Source organism: Phocoena phocoena, chromosome 18, assembly GCF_963924675.1.
Source record: "Phocoena phocoena chromosome 18, mPhoPho1.1, whole genome shotgun sequence".
In the NCBI taxonomy this organism is placed as follows: Eukaryota; Metazoa; Chordata; class Mammalia; order Artiodactyla; family Phocoenidae; genus Phocoena; species Phocoena phocoena.
The window spans coordinates 3411180-3427478 of record NC_089236.1 but is presented as its reverse complement, the minus strand read 5'-3'; the positions used below and the strand labels follow the sequence as shown (position 1 = coordinate 3427478).

At 42.4% G+C, this 16299-nt stretch overlaps 1 protein-coding gene across 4 annotated transcripts in view; it reads right to left on the bottom strand.

The window, feature by feature from the left end:
- The window catches only part of NUP58 (nucleoporin 58), a 44665-nt gene extending 30516 nt beyond the window's left edge, over window positions 1-14149 (bottom strand). For 3 of the 4 annotated variants that reach the window (XM_065896075.1, XM_065896073.1, XM_065896076.1), the window contains exons 1-7: window positions 14043-14149; window positions 9531-9673; window positions 7857-7892; window positions 4952-5101; window positions 4189-4326; window positions 2622-2732; window positions 907-931 (exon numbers count right to left, since the gene is read on the bottom strand). In XM_065896075.1, coding sequence (XP_065752147.1) covers window positions 907-931; window positions 2622-2732; window positions 4189-4326; window positions 4952-5101; window positions 7857-7892; window positions 9531-9673; window positions 14043-14149 — 710 coding nt within the window. The remainder of the gene's footprint in view (window positions 1-906; window positions 932-2621; window positions 2733-4188; window positions 4327-4951; window positions 5102-7856; window positions 7893-9530; window positions 9674-14042) is intronic. The other variant, XM_065896074.1, reaches the window with a different exon arrangement.
- Between the last annotated feature and the right edge of the window lie 2150 nt (window positions 14150-16299).

The following is a 16299-nucleotide window of genomic DNA, read 5'->3' as shown; positions in this document are numbered from 1 at the left end:
AGAACAAAATAAGAAAATACTACAGACGGGATGAAATATTAATCTAAGTTCCTCCAGCTCAAAAATTCCATGACTGACTTTTCATTCAGTTCAAAAATATTACAGCATTCACTAAAGGAAGTCTGAAAAACTTCTCACAATGAGTTGCTCACAATATTTTACAATGTCAATCTGTTCTTCAACAAAATAAGACCTAGGAGTAGCTTAAAGGATTGATGACTATTTAAGGAAGACAGGAATAAATGTAACTGGGCTGTAATGGGGGGAGCCGCAGATCTGTACAACTTCGGGGACATAACCCTGGGCAAACGGCAGGCTCTCGCTGCTTCCCCCTTTACGTAACAAATACACACAAGATGTCTGGGAGGCGGGAGCTTCGTCATTTATTTACAAATGTTTTATTTAATGTAATAGAAATTATGTGAGAATACAATTGGCAAGAAAATAATGATCTTCAAATGTATATATGACGTACATAGAGGCTATTCTCCCTCTTCAACATCAGTGAATGGTGCTGGGACAGTAATTTATATATAAAATAAACAGTATATATACATTTTTAATTTGTATATATAAATAAAAAGTGCTCCAAGAGTAAAGTTCCATGAGTTGTTCAACATTTACTAAGTTAAAAAGACACATACATATATTTGTGCTTATTTATATTATTTGGGGAAAAGCCAACTATTTCCTAGAAATCAATGGTTATAAATTTTCTTAAAGATCTGACCTTCCATAATCTCTCCAGAGCCTATGCTTATTATTTTATTTTTGACAAAAACTTTAAAAGAATTTTTCTTCTAAATACCTATAAGGTTCCATTTACTTCCAACCATACATTGGCCTATAGTTTAATAAGTAAAACTCTTTAATTAAAGTATTTTAAAAGTCAAATTGTAAACTTACTCTGGTCTTGTTCCTGTTTTATCACCTAGAAAATTCAAGAAGCTTCGTGTAAAAACAGGTTATTTAGCAATGTATTCCAAATACAAATTTTAAGTTAACACAAACTAAGGTATTAATAAAAATTAAGGATTTCTTAGAATGCCTCTTAAACAGCAGGTGATGTCACGACTTGTCACAAACTCTAAACACAGCATGTTACAGACATGTTTATGTACACATAAACACAGTTATGTAGCTGATGTGCATCTATTTCTTTCAAGGGCAAGAATCTTCCTCTTTCAACTATCTTCCCTGAAAAGTCTTCTTGCCTAGGAGTCTAACTCCTGAGAGCTTTATCTGACACTTTTTAAGGCCCTCTTAACAGGCTGCTCCACCTGAGAAAAAAAAATAAGTTGCTAAAACATCTAAGGCTATTTTTTGAATTATGGAGTTACTACAAAGAAAATTAAGTAAAAACAAGAGACAGGACCTTATGTTTAAAACTTTTCATTCAAAGAGAAATAAATCCAAATTTTCTAAGATTAAAAGGATTTTACCAACTTTTAGGATAGTAATTCACTCTTTAAAACAAGTACCTCCTACAATAAAACCCATGTCCAATTTCTGAAATCCCTATACAGATACAGGACACTGAATATTTTACAGCTTCACGCATCATGCCATTCTAGGCTCTTCCAAGCGGTCAGTGCAGCGTGTACACACGCACTCCAGCCGAACATGCTTTCATCAGAAACAGAATAGGTGTTGCGAAACAAACAACAAGCAGATCACACACGCAGAACCAACCACCACAAAAAAACTGCAAAATGAATTTGGGTTGGAAAAAAATTTTTAAAGAATATTAGGCATGCCAAGAGCACAGCAAGAAGGGCATTTTCATACTGGTTGGTGAGTAAATAAAGTGGTAAAACCTTTCTGGAAAGCAAGTTCACGATATATGCCAAGACACTCCAAAATGTCCCTCCCTATAAGCCAATGATTCAATTTCTAGGTATCTGCCCTAAGGAAATAACCAAAATATGAACAAAATTTATAATAAAAGCACACAGCATCTTCTGTGTGCCTGGCTCTCCTAAGGTTTTACAAACAGCAATCCTCAAACCAACCCCATGAAGCAGCGACTGTTATTTCCCCTACTTTACAAAGCACCGAGATAGCCTGAATAAGCTCACAGAGCCTGTGAACGGTAAGCCAGGACCTACAGCCAGCAAACCAGCTACAGATCCGACACTTAACTACCATATACTATGTTGCCTCTCTCTACAAGGATACCCAATACGGTGATGCTTCCCAGAGCGAAGATCTGGAAACAAACACTAACCGCAGGATGGTGGCTGACTGCACGATGACACACCCATTCATAAAACTGACATTAAGCAGCATTAAAATATTTGTAAAACATTACGGACACTGACTAAAACTTGTGATATATTACACGAGAAAGAACAGGTTACAAAACATGTACACGGTCCCGATATTTAAAATGCATATTAAAACACGCATTACGATAGTTACATAAGACATATGCACATACAAATCTGTCTACAAAAATAAAATCTTAAATGCACAACACACACAAAATTTGTGAACTATAATGCAAACTTAAAAATAATACCTTTACTATTGAATATTTAACTAACAATCTTCCAGACATAAGAATTTAAGTTCCGTAAACAGGACTGTTAGAACGTGAAATTAAGAGTAACATTACTTACTCTTTTTATCCGATGAGCTGCTAAAATCTATACCTCCAAGGCCTTCGCTGCCAGCAGCTGAAGTAGCTGCTGCAGTTCCCAGAGACAGACCTAAAGCATTTTGTCCAAGTCCTGCAAACAAGCCAGATGCCACTCGTGAAGTTCCTCAGTCTTTATAATGATTTCCGCACTGACCAAAGCGCTCAAATACATTTAAGTTGGATCCCAGATTATTTTCATTCTTGATTTAGACAAATAGTAAGATACAAGTCTAGAGCATGCTTTGGACAAAGACTGATAATCTCGCTTGGATTCAATGGTATACGTAGTTTGAATGATGTGATTTTCTTTATTAAAACGGCCAGAACGTATCTGTTCATGGATATTTGTGGATACTCGATTTTATTTGTTGTTTTTAAACCCTCTCTATCAAAGCAGTTTTAGTTTGCATATTTTCAGGTGAATACATCTTGTCTTCCAATCATGCTTTGGAATTCTGTACTTTTAAAATCATGTAGCACTGGATGTGTTAATTACCTTGATGGGGGAACAATGTATACAGTCAAATCTTTATGTTTTTACACTTTCAATATCTCACAATTTTGTCAATCACACCTCAACAAAGCTGGGGGGAAATAAATAAAATAAATAAATTAAATTAAATAAATAAATAAAATAAGCAAAATTGCAAAGATCCTGCACTGGTCAATCACATAAGTCCATGCATTCTCAAGCTGACACAATTGTTTTCTTTTTAGACAAGATGCTATTTACTTTAAAAACAGGAAATAGCAGGATATACTGGATAAGAGCATGGGATAAAAGAAAACTGGATTTAAATCCTGAGAATGTGTTAAAAAACATAGCTGAATGAATGTTATGAATTTTTTAAAAAATCAGTGGCACGTTCAGGTTAACATAACCATAAAGTAAGCATTGAATATTGTGTCAAAGAGCCTAAGAAAAATCAGAACAGACCTAAAAACTTAATAACAAGACACAAAAACTACCCTCTCACTCTTGTTTCTATTATTTTTGTGTTTTGCTCCCATGGAAATCTTTGGGAAAGATGTTTATTTATCCTGCAAAGAAATGTACGTTATAGTCAACTAATGATTTGGTTATTAGAAGACACCTACAAAATTGACTATAATAAAATCATTTAATACTTGTTTTTAATGTCCTGACTTCAAAGCACTCTAACACCCTTTCCTAACATCTATAACAGAAAGCCATTCCCAGAAGCCGGCTTATGAGGTCAAGTTGTGCCACAATGACTTTAGAGGCTAAACGATTCAAGACTATCCAACTGCCGTTTATTAAAAAGACAAATTTCTCTATAGAATAGTTTACTGACTCCGGAAACAGGCTCTTTCTTGCCTCCTTACCTAGTCAGTCAATGCTGAGAAAATGCATTTCTAAAATATGGCAATCATGTATGAACAACTATATTTTATAATTCAGTTTTTACACTAAAAGGAAAACATAAAGGTTCAAGAGACCACGTGATCTGCTCAAAAGACCAAAACAAAGACAGTAAATTTAAACATGAATATTTACTCTTCTGGAGAGTAAATATCACAGTTACCTGATGCTGCCGTGCTTGCGCTTTGGAAAAGCGGCCCTCCCAAGCCCGTCAAGGCTCCCCCTAAAGAGAGGCCTGCTGGTGCAGTGGTGGCTGCAGCTGCCGTCCCACTCAGGCTGCTCAGAGTGAATCCTGTGGACGCTATAAACAGTGAGCCCGTAAGCCCCCAAAAGCGCGAGCATCACAGAAAACACAAGACACCTTCTTAAAAACTGATGTCACGATAAACCTGGCTCTTGAGAAAAACCACTCACTAAAGCTAACATTATACATACTTAAGAACAGAAAGAAATAGTACCTTTAAAGCAAAAACCAGTGACAGGAATAAGGGCTTTGGTTAATACCAGCATGGTATCAGGTAAGTGACTCCAGACAGTAATAGAGTTTTCAACCCAGGCTACCAACTCCACACTCAAAACCGGATGAAGCGTAAGCCAAGCAAGGTTTATGCAAACTCTTTACCCTTCCCTGTCACCAAAGTGTGCCTTGAAAACAACGCAGACATCAATAGTTTCACGTGTGCCCTCTCACCCGCTCCCCTGCTTTGCTCTGTAAAGAGACCAACTTCCAAGAGGGCCTCTGCTGCTTTAACGCTCAAGGCTGATCTTCACAAACCAGTAATTCAGTAGGTCAACACTGCTGAATGACTGAAATAAAACTTCTCCCAAACTGAAGTTATCTTTACCAAAGGTGGATACCTACATTCACTGACCGAGTGAAGTAAGAACTCAACCAGAAAACGCCACCCTTCCCCGACACGCCTCACCTGCAGGAGTCGACGTCAGAGCGGACGAGAGCGTGAGACCGCCAGCCGAGGCAGACGTGATGGGCAGCGCAAACGGTGTGGCGGACGCCGCGGGTTTACTGAAGCCTAAGCTGAAGCCTGCCGTGGACGCAGAGGTGGTGGCCGCTGGGCCTGTAAAAAAATATCCCAGCTTGCCGTAGCTGCATGTGTAGTATACAGGTATCAATCAGGAGCCTAGAAGTCTACTTTTCGTAGATGGAACAAAGGTATACGTACTTATATACGTATGAGAGAGAAAAACCATTCACCAAATCAGGGTGCATACTGAAGATGAAAATCCAGTCTATGTGGTAATACTGAAACTCAACTTCAGCCCTACCTCTAAATATACCTAAAACGGCACTTCCCCCTCCTTTCCTTTATACTCAACAGAAAACAGTCCTTCTTCTCCAAGACTATTTAAAACATCTTCTCTGCTGCTTGAAATCCTCCTCCTCTGCTTCCGTGTCTGTCAGTGCCCTCCAGTCCCTTCTGTCCATCTCCCTCCTCGGTTCACCTCTTTATTTTTTTAATTTATTTACTTATTTTTGGCTGCACTGGGTCTTCGTTGCTGCGCGCGGGCTTTCTCTAGTTGCAGCGAGCGGGGGCTACTCATCGTTCTGGTGCATGGTCTTCTCATTGCGGTGGCTTCTCTTGCTGTGGAGCATGGGCTCTAGGCGCACTGGCTTCAGTAATTGTGGCACGTGGGCTCATTAGTTGTGGCGCATGGGCTTAGTTGCTCCGCGGCATGTGGGATCTTCCCGGACCAGGGCTCAAACCCGTGTCCGCTGCACTGGCAGGTGGATTCTTAACCACTGCGCCACCGGAGAAGCCCTCGCCTCTTTTTTTAAATTGAAGTATAGCTGATTTACAGCGATTCAGCTGTACAGCAAAGTGATTCAGTTTTACACACACACACACACACACACACACTCTTTTTCAGGTTCTTTTCCATTATAGGTTATTACAAGATGTTGAATCTAGTTACCTGTGCTATACAGCAGGTCCTCGCTGTCTATCTGCTTTACATGTACTAGTTGTGTATCTCTGTCCACTTCTTAAATGCTCCTCCCGATGGCTCCATTCTTGCTCCCTCACTTCCTGAAACATCTCACCCACTTTCAGAATCTCACTATAGGTTCATGGGTCTAAATCTACATCTACCTGAGTCTCCAAAGGCTATAGCTCTACCTGGATGTCCCTCTGGACCCCTACACATCTCCCTATAAAAAATTTCCTAAATCCCCCAGGGTCAATGTGGTTGCTCAAGCCAGAAATCATAATCATCCTTGACATTCCCTCACTCCCCCGTATTCTATCAGTACAAGTCCTGTCAATTCTACTTCAGGGATATCCCTGGATTACAAACATCCTCAAAAACCTTAGTTCAGGCCATCTCTCTCTTAAGAACTATTACAATAACCTCCACGATCAGTCTCCTCCAACCTCTAATCTACTCTTGAAATCATCTCAGTTACTTTAAAAAAGAACAAAATAATATGCTGGCGATTCCCCCGACCTAAGGTTCCCACTAAGTCTATACATTAGTCTTTAAAATAGATTCTAAAGGCTTGGTACCCAAAACCCTTTCCTATGTGGTCCTAACCCGCTCCGCCAATCTCCTCTTCCTACCATGCCTACCCTCAGAATCCTAAACTCCAAGAGCAAAGTACCTTTCCTGTTTCCCTGGATCCTCTGACGACTGGCCTCTGCGCTCTCCCTCCTGCCTGGAACAGTGCTTCCTGCCCCGCCGATCAGCAACTCCTCTCCTCCTCCTCAGCCTTCCTAGTGCCTTTCATGCGTCTCTTAGAGCGCATGTCAGATGACACAAGAACGCATCGCCTGGCCTGCCTGCTCCCTTTGCCTCACAACAGGCTGAAGGTCTTGCTCAGGCACCCAGCGGCCCCTGACCTCATCAGGGTCCTCCACCACCTTCCGCTGATACTCAATGATCAAGGCATTGTGTAGACTCCCGGCCACAGCCAGCAACTAGTAGTTACGCTAAGTTACTAAACGGAGAAATTATGAATGACCTGCATTTTGGCTTCTCCTGAAGGCACTCAGAGAAAAGAAGTCAGGAACTATGCTTCTGGATCGTCCTTGCCACAAGTGGAAGTCCCTGCCAGAGTAACGTGCTGTGAAACACGCACAGGCTCTAAAATCTCAGGACAGGATCCAACTGCTCGCCCTTGTAACCAGTCCTGTCCGAAACTTTGGTGGTAGACAGACGTGCTTTCTGTTGATAACATGTAAGCGGCATCTAAGTGAAGAAAGTTCACCAATCTTTAATTTATTTCAATTTTAAGTTTACATTTAATTAAATTAAGTCACTTTAATTGCGGTTCCTCACTGTCCTCTCGTCCTTTCACGTCATTTCCTGGCATCCAGGTCAAGGTGCCGTCACCCTGGTTACCCACATTCCCTGCAGCATATCACGATAGAGAACCACGATATTTTTGAGCTGGAAGGGAATTCAAAACCTTTTTATTACAATACCCTCATCTGACATATAACTAAAACCTGCCAGATATGACCATCTAAGGCCTCACAATTATTCAGAGGTACAACCAGCGCTTAATTCCAAGACTTCTGGCCTGAAGTTTGGTTATTTTTTCACTAAAAGGGCTTAAATGACTGAAAACTATAAATGTGAAATAAATTTTGACAGAAAAAGCCAATTCTGTATTAAATTTTTTTTCTGAACTAAAAAAGGATTACATAATCATCGATTTTTAAAAAATAGTCAAATACTGAAAGGTTCTTTGAAAAGTCAGTATCTATGATCTATATTCAGTTCCTTATATGTTTCTTCTATAGCCCAGCTCTGTGAGAGATTAGGAAAGAGTAGAAAAACACAGATCTGGGACCTTCTCTCAAAAATTCCTACTCGGAGTTAATCCTGTAGTTACAGCTGTTGCTATTCCTGGGGACAAAAAGAGAAATAAACTTTAATCACCAGTGGCAGATGGCATTCTTTTGGCCTGTAACAGGGCAAGACTTGGAATCACCCTCAGGGAGTGATGACACTGCTGGTAAGACTAACGCGTATCACAGTATCTTCCACCACAACCACTGCCTAATACAGCGTTCCTTCTACAGCACTGGTTCTCGTATCATAGGCTGTGTATAATTTGATCAATTAGGGATTAAGAGTTGTAAAATGCAAACAACTATTGCCTATAACAAAATCCGACAAGGAGGAAAAAAAGCTAGTCCAAACAAAACACCGGCACTGTCTCAAGAGGCACACTGGCTGGTCTCACGTTTACGCCTGCAGTTCTTCCATGGTCTCTGTGTAGCTGTGAAAGTGCTGCAGTCAAGGCTGGCAGCTCAATGCAAAAGGTGGTTACATAGACCAAGAGACTCTGAGGGCAGAGAACAGAGGTAAATAAGGAAGTAAACTTTTAAAATGGTGGATCCAGTGAAGCATATTTCTGGCTTATAATAACAAAATATCTGTATTTTTTTATTAAATATCAGAAATAAAGTACATGCACAGACTCTAGACAATGCTATACTTATTTTATTTTATTTTATTTTTTATTTTTGGCTGTGTTGGGTCTGTTTCTGTGCGAGGGCTTTCTCTAGTTGCGGCAAGCGGGGGCCACTCTTCATCGCGGTGCGCGGGCCTTTCACTGTCGCGGCCTCCCTTGTTGCGGGGCACAGGCTCCAGACACGCAGGCTCAGTAGTTGTGGCTCACGGGCCTAGTTGCTCCGCGGCATGTGGGATCTTCCCAGACCAGGGTTCGAACCCGTGTCCCCTGCATTGGCAGGCAGATTCTCAACCACTGCGCCACCAGGGAAGCCCAAATATCTGTATTTTTTTTAAAAACTTTTCATTATTGAAATGCCCACCAGAAACCTTTACCTCCTGCCCTTTTCCCAGTGCAACAACTGTTTTAATAATAATAAAATCTGAAACATCTCTTAGGTATGTAAATTATAATGTTATAGCAAAATAGGAGGGCTTCCCTGGTGGCGCAGTGGTTGAGAGTCCGCCTGCCAATGCAGGGGACACGGGTTCGTGCCCCGGTCCCGGAAGATTCCACATGCCGCGGAGCGGCTGGGCCCGTGAGCCATGGCCGCTGAGCCTGCGCGTCCGGAGCCTGTGCTCCGCAACGGGAGAAGCCACAGCAGTGAGAGGCCCGCGTACCGAAAAAAAAAAAAAAAAAAAATAGGAAGCTGACTGTCCCATATGCTAAATTAATTAATGTCCAAATTGTAAACTTGACTCAATCTTCACCAAGATAAAACACTGCATTACATAATCTAACATAAACTTGAATTACTTTAATTCATTACTTTTAAATAGATTTATTTCCTTTAATTCTTAAATGTACGTGTGTGTTGTCCTTCCTTACACTGAAGTAAGTCACAGCTAATGGCTGGCCCTATCTCTGACCCTTGATCCCACATCCCTGTCTGCATTTTCATCTCAGTATTTACCATTTTTAGGTCTACCACCAGTGACGATCCTTGTAAAGGGAGGAGACACAGGACAGAACCTGCAAAGAATGAATACCCCAAACCCACTCCCTGAGAATCTGACAACCCTCCTTACCTGTGTTCGTTCCTCCTAGAGTGAACCCAGCGGCAGGTTTAGATCCAAAGAGCCCGGCTCCGAAACCAGCAGAAGGAGCAGGTGCTGTCCCTGGAGCTGCCGTGCTCCCGAGGCTCCCAAGACTGAGCCCCACAGAAGGGCTGCTTGTTCATAGAAAACACAAAATAAAGTCTACTAGAGCCAATACTTATTTAAGGGAAACGCAAGTTAGCTCTTCGAGGTTAATTATTCCTCCATTTAAGCACCTCACACATCTCCACAGGATACAAAAGTAATCACAACTCACCTTCAACCAACCACGTTCAAATATTTTTCTGTTCTCTATAAAAATAAATCCACATACAAAATTATTCTTAAAAAATGCAACACCAGTCTTCAAGAAAAGCAGAATCTATAGCATTTAGGATTTCAGATGCCAAGGAATCATAAACAAGATCACATATATCCTGCTTTCACCAGTTTTTGTTTGAAAGCTAGCGTATTTTAAAACAGCCATTGGAAATCCTACAAAAATGGATCATTTTCCTTCTGAACTATGTATGTACAATTCACACTGCTAAGCTCATTTGTTCTTCCCCGACTGCTAACATAAAGACATGCCCAGAAATAGGAACGTTACTCGAAGCTGTCCCCACTACCTCTCTGTTGCTGTATCGCCAGCCCTGGGGGTGGGGATGAGGGACAAGAATAGACATACCCTGGCACGAGGAAGCTGCAAAGCAAAGCTACCCTCTAAAAAGACTGTGTAAGATCAGCAGAAACCCTCTTCAGAGGTCCTGAAAGCTTAAAAAAGAGCAGCTGATAATAACAAGTGATGTGAACAAAGTTTACAGCTTTTCAACTGTTCTTAGCAAGCTGCAGAGGCTCAAATTTGCTATCTATAAATGGTAGAACAAATTATGAAAACAAGCCAAAAAATCTTGACAATTTGACACTTCAAAAATTATGTCGGAGAGTTAAGAGAGATTACAACATGTATAACATAATGGGAAATCCCGTTCATGCTACATACGTATCTTTATTACTTCTCTCCCTGGCCTTCCACATAGACGTAAACACCATGGCGGAACTGCATGTCAGTTTTTTAAAAAAGCTTCAAAGCCTGTGGCATTTCAATGGAAGGGGCAGGCAGTACTGCTCTGGCCAGGCTCCGGTACCAGCTCTCCAACGTGCTGGTACTTGTATGACATAATGTTTCTGGGCCTCTATCTCCTCATCAGCAAAATGGAAATAACAGTACCCACTTAAGATTTTTTGTAAAGATTTAGAGATTACGAAGGGCAAATTAACTTCACTCAATAAATGCTGTTGCTACTGTTATCCTAAGGAGCACTTATAAATTCAACTAAACATATCATGTACAAGGTTCTACACCAGTTAATCACTGTGAGGGCAACAGAGAGGGAGGAGTTTTCAAGGAAGGAGGACTTGAAATCAGTCAGCAACACTGAGCAGGAAAAAGGAGAGGGTGCACCCAAATTGTGTCTTTCCCTATTAGCACGTGTGTATGTGCCCCTCTGTGTATATAAACACAGGGAGCTGGCAGAGCAGGGCTGCAAGGTCTCACCCAGAATTAAAGCACAACTGAACCAAAACGTATTTTTAAGAAACATTTTGTTGGCAAATTATGAAGAATCAAATTAAGGAAATGTTTATTATGCTACCCTTCCTCCCAAACAAGTCCGTAATCCCATGTTTTTACTGCTATTCCATAAATACACAAAAGATATACAGTGAAAGTATGTATTTTTAAGACAATTAAAGTATTTAAAATTTCTTGACAATCTAAGATAAGTAAAGATACAATGAAGTGTTTCACAAGTTCATAAAGTTGAAAACATTACCAAAGAAAATATATCAAAGTAAAATCTTACTTTACCAGAGAAGCAAAGGAGAAATTTCTGTGGCAGAAATATTCACTTAAAGAAAAACAAAAAGCTACCTCAGACCTAACCAATTATTGCCTCAACGAATATATCTGCCAATTCCTCAACAAGGACATGACGTAGAAAAGCCAGCAGACCCTGCCAGATGAAGAATGGAATCTTGCCTTACCGTGGACTTGGGAGCTAACCTAACCTAGGTGCATTTACCAAAAGAATGTTAGGCCTCCAAACCAGTACTCCAATGGGCAGGTGTTAGACCGTCTTTCCTTTTATTAATTTCCCAAGCCTTTCTACAGCATGTATACATTTTTCTAGTTTATTGCTAATAATTCATTTACTCAATCATTCAACAAGTATTTATAAAAGCCCTGCCAGGCACTGTCACAGGGACTCGGAGTGGCAGATGAGACTCAGGCCCTGCCCTCAGGAAGTTTCCAACCAGAGAAAGAGATTTATCAATCATTCATGCATTCAACAAATACATATTGAGCTCCACTGTGTCTCCTGGAAAACTAGCATGAAAAGATCTCCACCATCATGGAGCGTAAAGAAGTCAACAAAAAATGTGAGGAACTGAAACAACTGTGATATGTGCTATGGTACAGGGTAAGGGATGGAAACCTCTCTACATTGACAGGTCAGAAAAGGCTTCCCTCCGATGTAAGCACCTGAGTCCCACAAGCAGGCATCAGCTCAGCACAAGAGGTGGCAGGGCAATTCTAGGCAGAGGGAACTGCCCTAAAGTGGGAAGGGGTTTGGCCTTCACCTGAGGAACTGAGAAAAAGCCCAAGTTGTGTTTTTCAAACTAAGATCAGGACCCAGGAGATGAGCAAAAAATCAATTTAATAGCTCACAACCAGCATTTTAAAAAAAGGAAACGGAACAGAATAGAAAATATCAGGCCAAAAAAAAAAAGAAAATATCAAAGTGCATAGAAAATATCAAAGAGTAAGGGTAGTATCCTTCATTGAAACTGTGTCAGTTACTTATCTGTATGCCTGTAGATATTATTATTTTCTTTTACAGTTGGGTCTGGATCACTGAATTGGAGCAAACAAAAATGAGAAGATGGGCTCAGGATGTCTGAAGAGGTTCCAGACTGGGCCTTGCAGACCATGGTAAGGTTTATTTTTACTTCATTCCAAGGATAGTGGAAAATCATTGAAGGGAGGCAATGGGAATTTTTTTTTTTTTTTAATCTGGCTACAACATTGTTAAAAAAAAAAAAAAAAGAAGAAGTTGATGTAAAAGCAGTTGAGACAGCAACTGGGATTCCAGAGAACTAATCAAAGTAGGAGGTGATGGGAGCAGTTTTCATCTAACAGGAGGTGGTTACTGATTGAGAAGCTGGCAGGAGTCATTAAGTATTACGATCTTTCATGTAAGCTTCAGGAGAGCAGGACTTATTTATCTTACCACCTAAAGGGGAGCGTACTACTTAGGAATGCGTTCAACAAACATTTGTTCCACGAATGACAAGAGCCTGCAACAGGGTGGTGGCCCTGGAAATGAAGCAAATGGCAAGTAAAGCATTAAAATGATCAGGCCACGGGGCTTCCCTGGTGGCGCAGTGGTTGAGAGTCCGCCTGCCGATGCAGGGGACGCGGGTTCGTGACCCGGTCCGGGAAGATCCCACATGCCGCGGAGCGGCTGGGCCCGTGAGCCATGGCCGCTGAGCCTGCGTGTCCGGAGCCTGTGCTCTGCAACGGGAGAGGCCACAACAGTGAGAGGCCCGCGTACCACAAAAAAAATAAATAAAAAATAAAATAAAATGATCAGGCCTTACTGATTAAGTGCACAGACTGACAGCATAGGAGCTATTAAGGAGAACTCCAGATTTCTGACTTCACTGTGTAGTCTTTGCCCACCCTACCCCCTCCCATACAGACAAAATTTAAGGGTTTTTGCCTTGTTGACCTACCAGCTTCGGCAGCTATCCTGTAACTCATTCTAGGCACACTATTTGATTTAACGATCTCCATTTTTATCTTCAAAAGTTTGAGCTCTAAAGAGCAAACCTCGCATCATTAAAATGATCGTTATTTTAATTGTCTCTTTCTGGACGTCTGCTGGCCAAATTGTTATCACTTGAAGAGATGAGGTAGCAGGCTGCACAAAGACGATGACTATGGCGCCTACATTTCACAATTTAAGTAAAAGACAATGAGAGTCAGCACAATATCCTCACCTGTGATATACTAATTTGCACATACTGTTCAAAACTACCACCAAAAAGTGCTGTAACAAGTATTTGAAACAAAAAAAACAAGAGGACAGATAGGGCCCCATAAGGCACAAAAGGTTTGAAAGCGCGTTTAAAATAACCACGAAATCATTAATGTCCCAAAACGTATATCCTGCAATGGCGTCTCAATTATCGGGGAGAAATTTGTCTTTGTCCCACTTACAATTTCCTATTAAGTCTCTTTTTCTAAAAAGAGCTTAGATCCGACAACCTTAGCTCCATTCATCCCTGCGACATTCACCAGGCGCCGGGATAGGCCCAGAGAAGCGGAGAAACCGCGGCCGGGCCTCCGCGTGGAAGCCGGCGGCCCCCGCCCCAGCCGCCCGCGACTCCCAGGCCACCCGCCCCAGCCCCGCCGGGAAGGAGGCCGCTCGCGGTTACCTAGACGCCGCGGTCCCGAAGGAGAAACCGCCTCCCGTGCCGCTCCCGCTGGCGGCCACGGTGGAGGAGCCCAGCGTGCTGCTCCCGAAGGAGAACCCCGTGGACATGGCTGCGGGCTCGGCGCTGCTGGCAAGCTAATGGCTCGGCTCGCCGCTCCCGCCTCAAGGCCCAAGCGGGCCGGGCAGCATCGCTCCCACCCAGCCGCGACCCTACGCGAACGCGGAGCCCAGCGGACGCGAAGATCGGCCCGACGGTGTGGAGACGGCGCAGCGCAAGTGTACTGCGATTCCCCGCACGCAACTCCGGAAGCGCGACCGTCACGCAGGGGCCGCTGGGAGTGAGCTGGGCCGGCGGCCACGCAGGGGCCGCTGGGAGGGGGAGGAAGGGGAGGGGACGGGGGAGGGGGGGAAGGGGAGGGGACGGGGAGGGGGGGAAGGGGAGGGGACGGGGAGGGGGGGAAGGGGAGGGGACGGGGAGGGGGGAAGGGGAGGGGACGGGGAGGGGGGGAAGGGGAGAGGGGGAAGGGGAGGGGGAAGGGGAGGGGGAGGGGGAGGGGAGGGGGAGGGGGAAGGGGTGGGGGAAGGGGGCGGTGCCTGGAGATCCTGATGGGACCGTGTCTCTCTCTTGGTTCTTCCCGTTTTGGCATCTGTGCTGACGTAACCTTTGCATTATGGCTGCTTAATCTCAGTTATTGCTTATATCCTTGCCTCCTGCCAGGGAGGATACACAGACTAGACGGGATAAGAAAAGTACAGAAGCAAGAACGATGTAAGGGTTCTGTGAGCAACCCTTAAACATAAGGAAAATGGGACTTTAAAGAGGAGAGTCCCTCTGACGGGAGGATGAGGAAAGGCTTGCAGGCGGTGGTGAGTTCGAGGTGCTGCCTTCACAATGTGGATGCTTATTTTCCCATCAGGGGTTGTTACATTACTCTCGCAGAGGGTTTTCCTACCTGCGATTTCTTCCAATAAGATACGTCTTATAAGCAACCACCGTATTTGCTTTCCTAAAACAGTTCACACCAGGACACTGCCTTGATCAGAAACCGTGGGACTTCCCGTGTGGCGCTCAGAGTCTTACACATCACAGATCTTTCTAACCTGACGTCTCACAGCTCACCTTAATGCAGCACTTTCTCCTGCATTGATCTTGGGCATTGCCAACTGCTATGGACTGAACTGTGTCCCTCCAAAATCCACATGTTGAAACCCTAACCCCCCAATGCGATGGTATTTGGAGATGGAGCCTTTGGGAGGTAGTAAGGTTTAGATGAGGTCATGAGGGTGAGACCCTCATGATAGGATTAGTTCCCTAACAGTAAGAGACACCGGAGAACTCACCGGAGAACTTCATGCCTCTGAAGACACATCCAAAAGGCAGCCTTCTGTAAACCAGGAAGAGAGCCCATGAATACCTTGATCTTGAACTTAGCTTCCTGAACTGTGAGAAATGAATTTCTGTTGTTTAAGCACCCGGTCTGTGGTATTTTATTATTGCAGCTTGAGCAGACTAATACACCATCTACCATCTCTGTGTATAATTTAAAAATTAAATGCATTTCAAATATTATGGCAGTCACTGTGGGAATGATAAAAAAGAAAAGGGACATATTTGAACTATTGTATAAGGAAAAAGTTCATAATGATTAAACAGGAAGAGAAAACATATTGTGGGGTTTTTGAGCTTCAGTGGTCTAGAGAATGCTATTATCAGTGATGAGTATAGGATGGTCACTAAGAGAACTGGGGATATAAAATCAAAGGGTACTTTTGACTTGGAAACAAAAATGATAGATCCAGATGATTTTTGTAAAAAGGTAGAAAGTGGCAACCTATGTGTTAATTCCATTGCATATTCTTTCCAAAACTTTTGAAGAATACCAACATAAAATTAGTAAGAGCAAAATTCCTGGCACTTAAATGCATATATGTTAATTACCAACACATGTAAGATTAGCTGGATGGAAAGAGCATGTAAATATGTAGTAGGGATGAATATAAGACGTTCATAATAGGTGAAACTGGGTGTGGGGTATATAGGACCTCTCTTTGTAATAACTCTGTAAATCTAAAACAGTTCTAAAAATAAGTTTATAAAAGAAAATAGTGGGAAAATCACTCAGAGATGAGACTTTGGAGGGGAGCCACTCAAATTGACAAACTATTTGTTAAACTTTATTTTTAAAAAATTTTAGTACAGCATTTCTGTCTTGTATCTGTCAGAGTAGTTTAAGTTATTACTGCAGAAACCCCAAAAT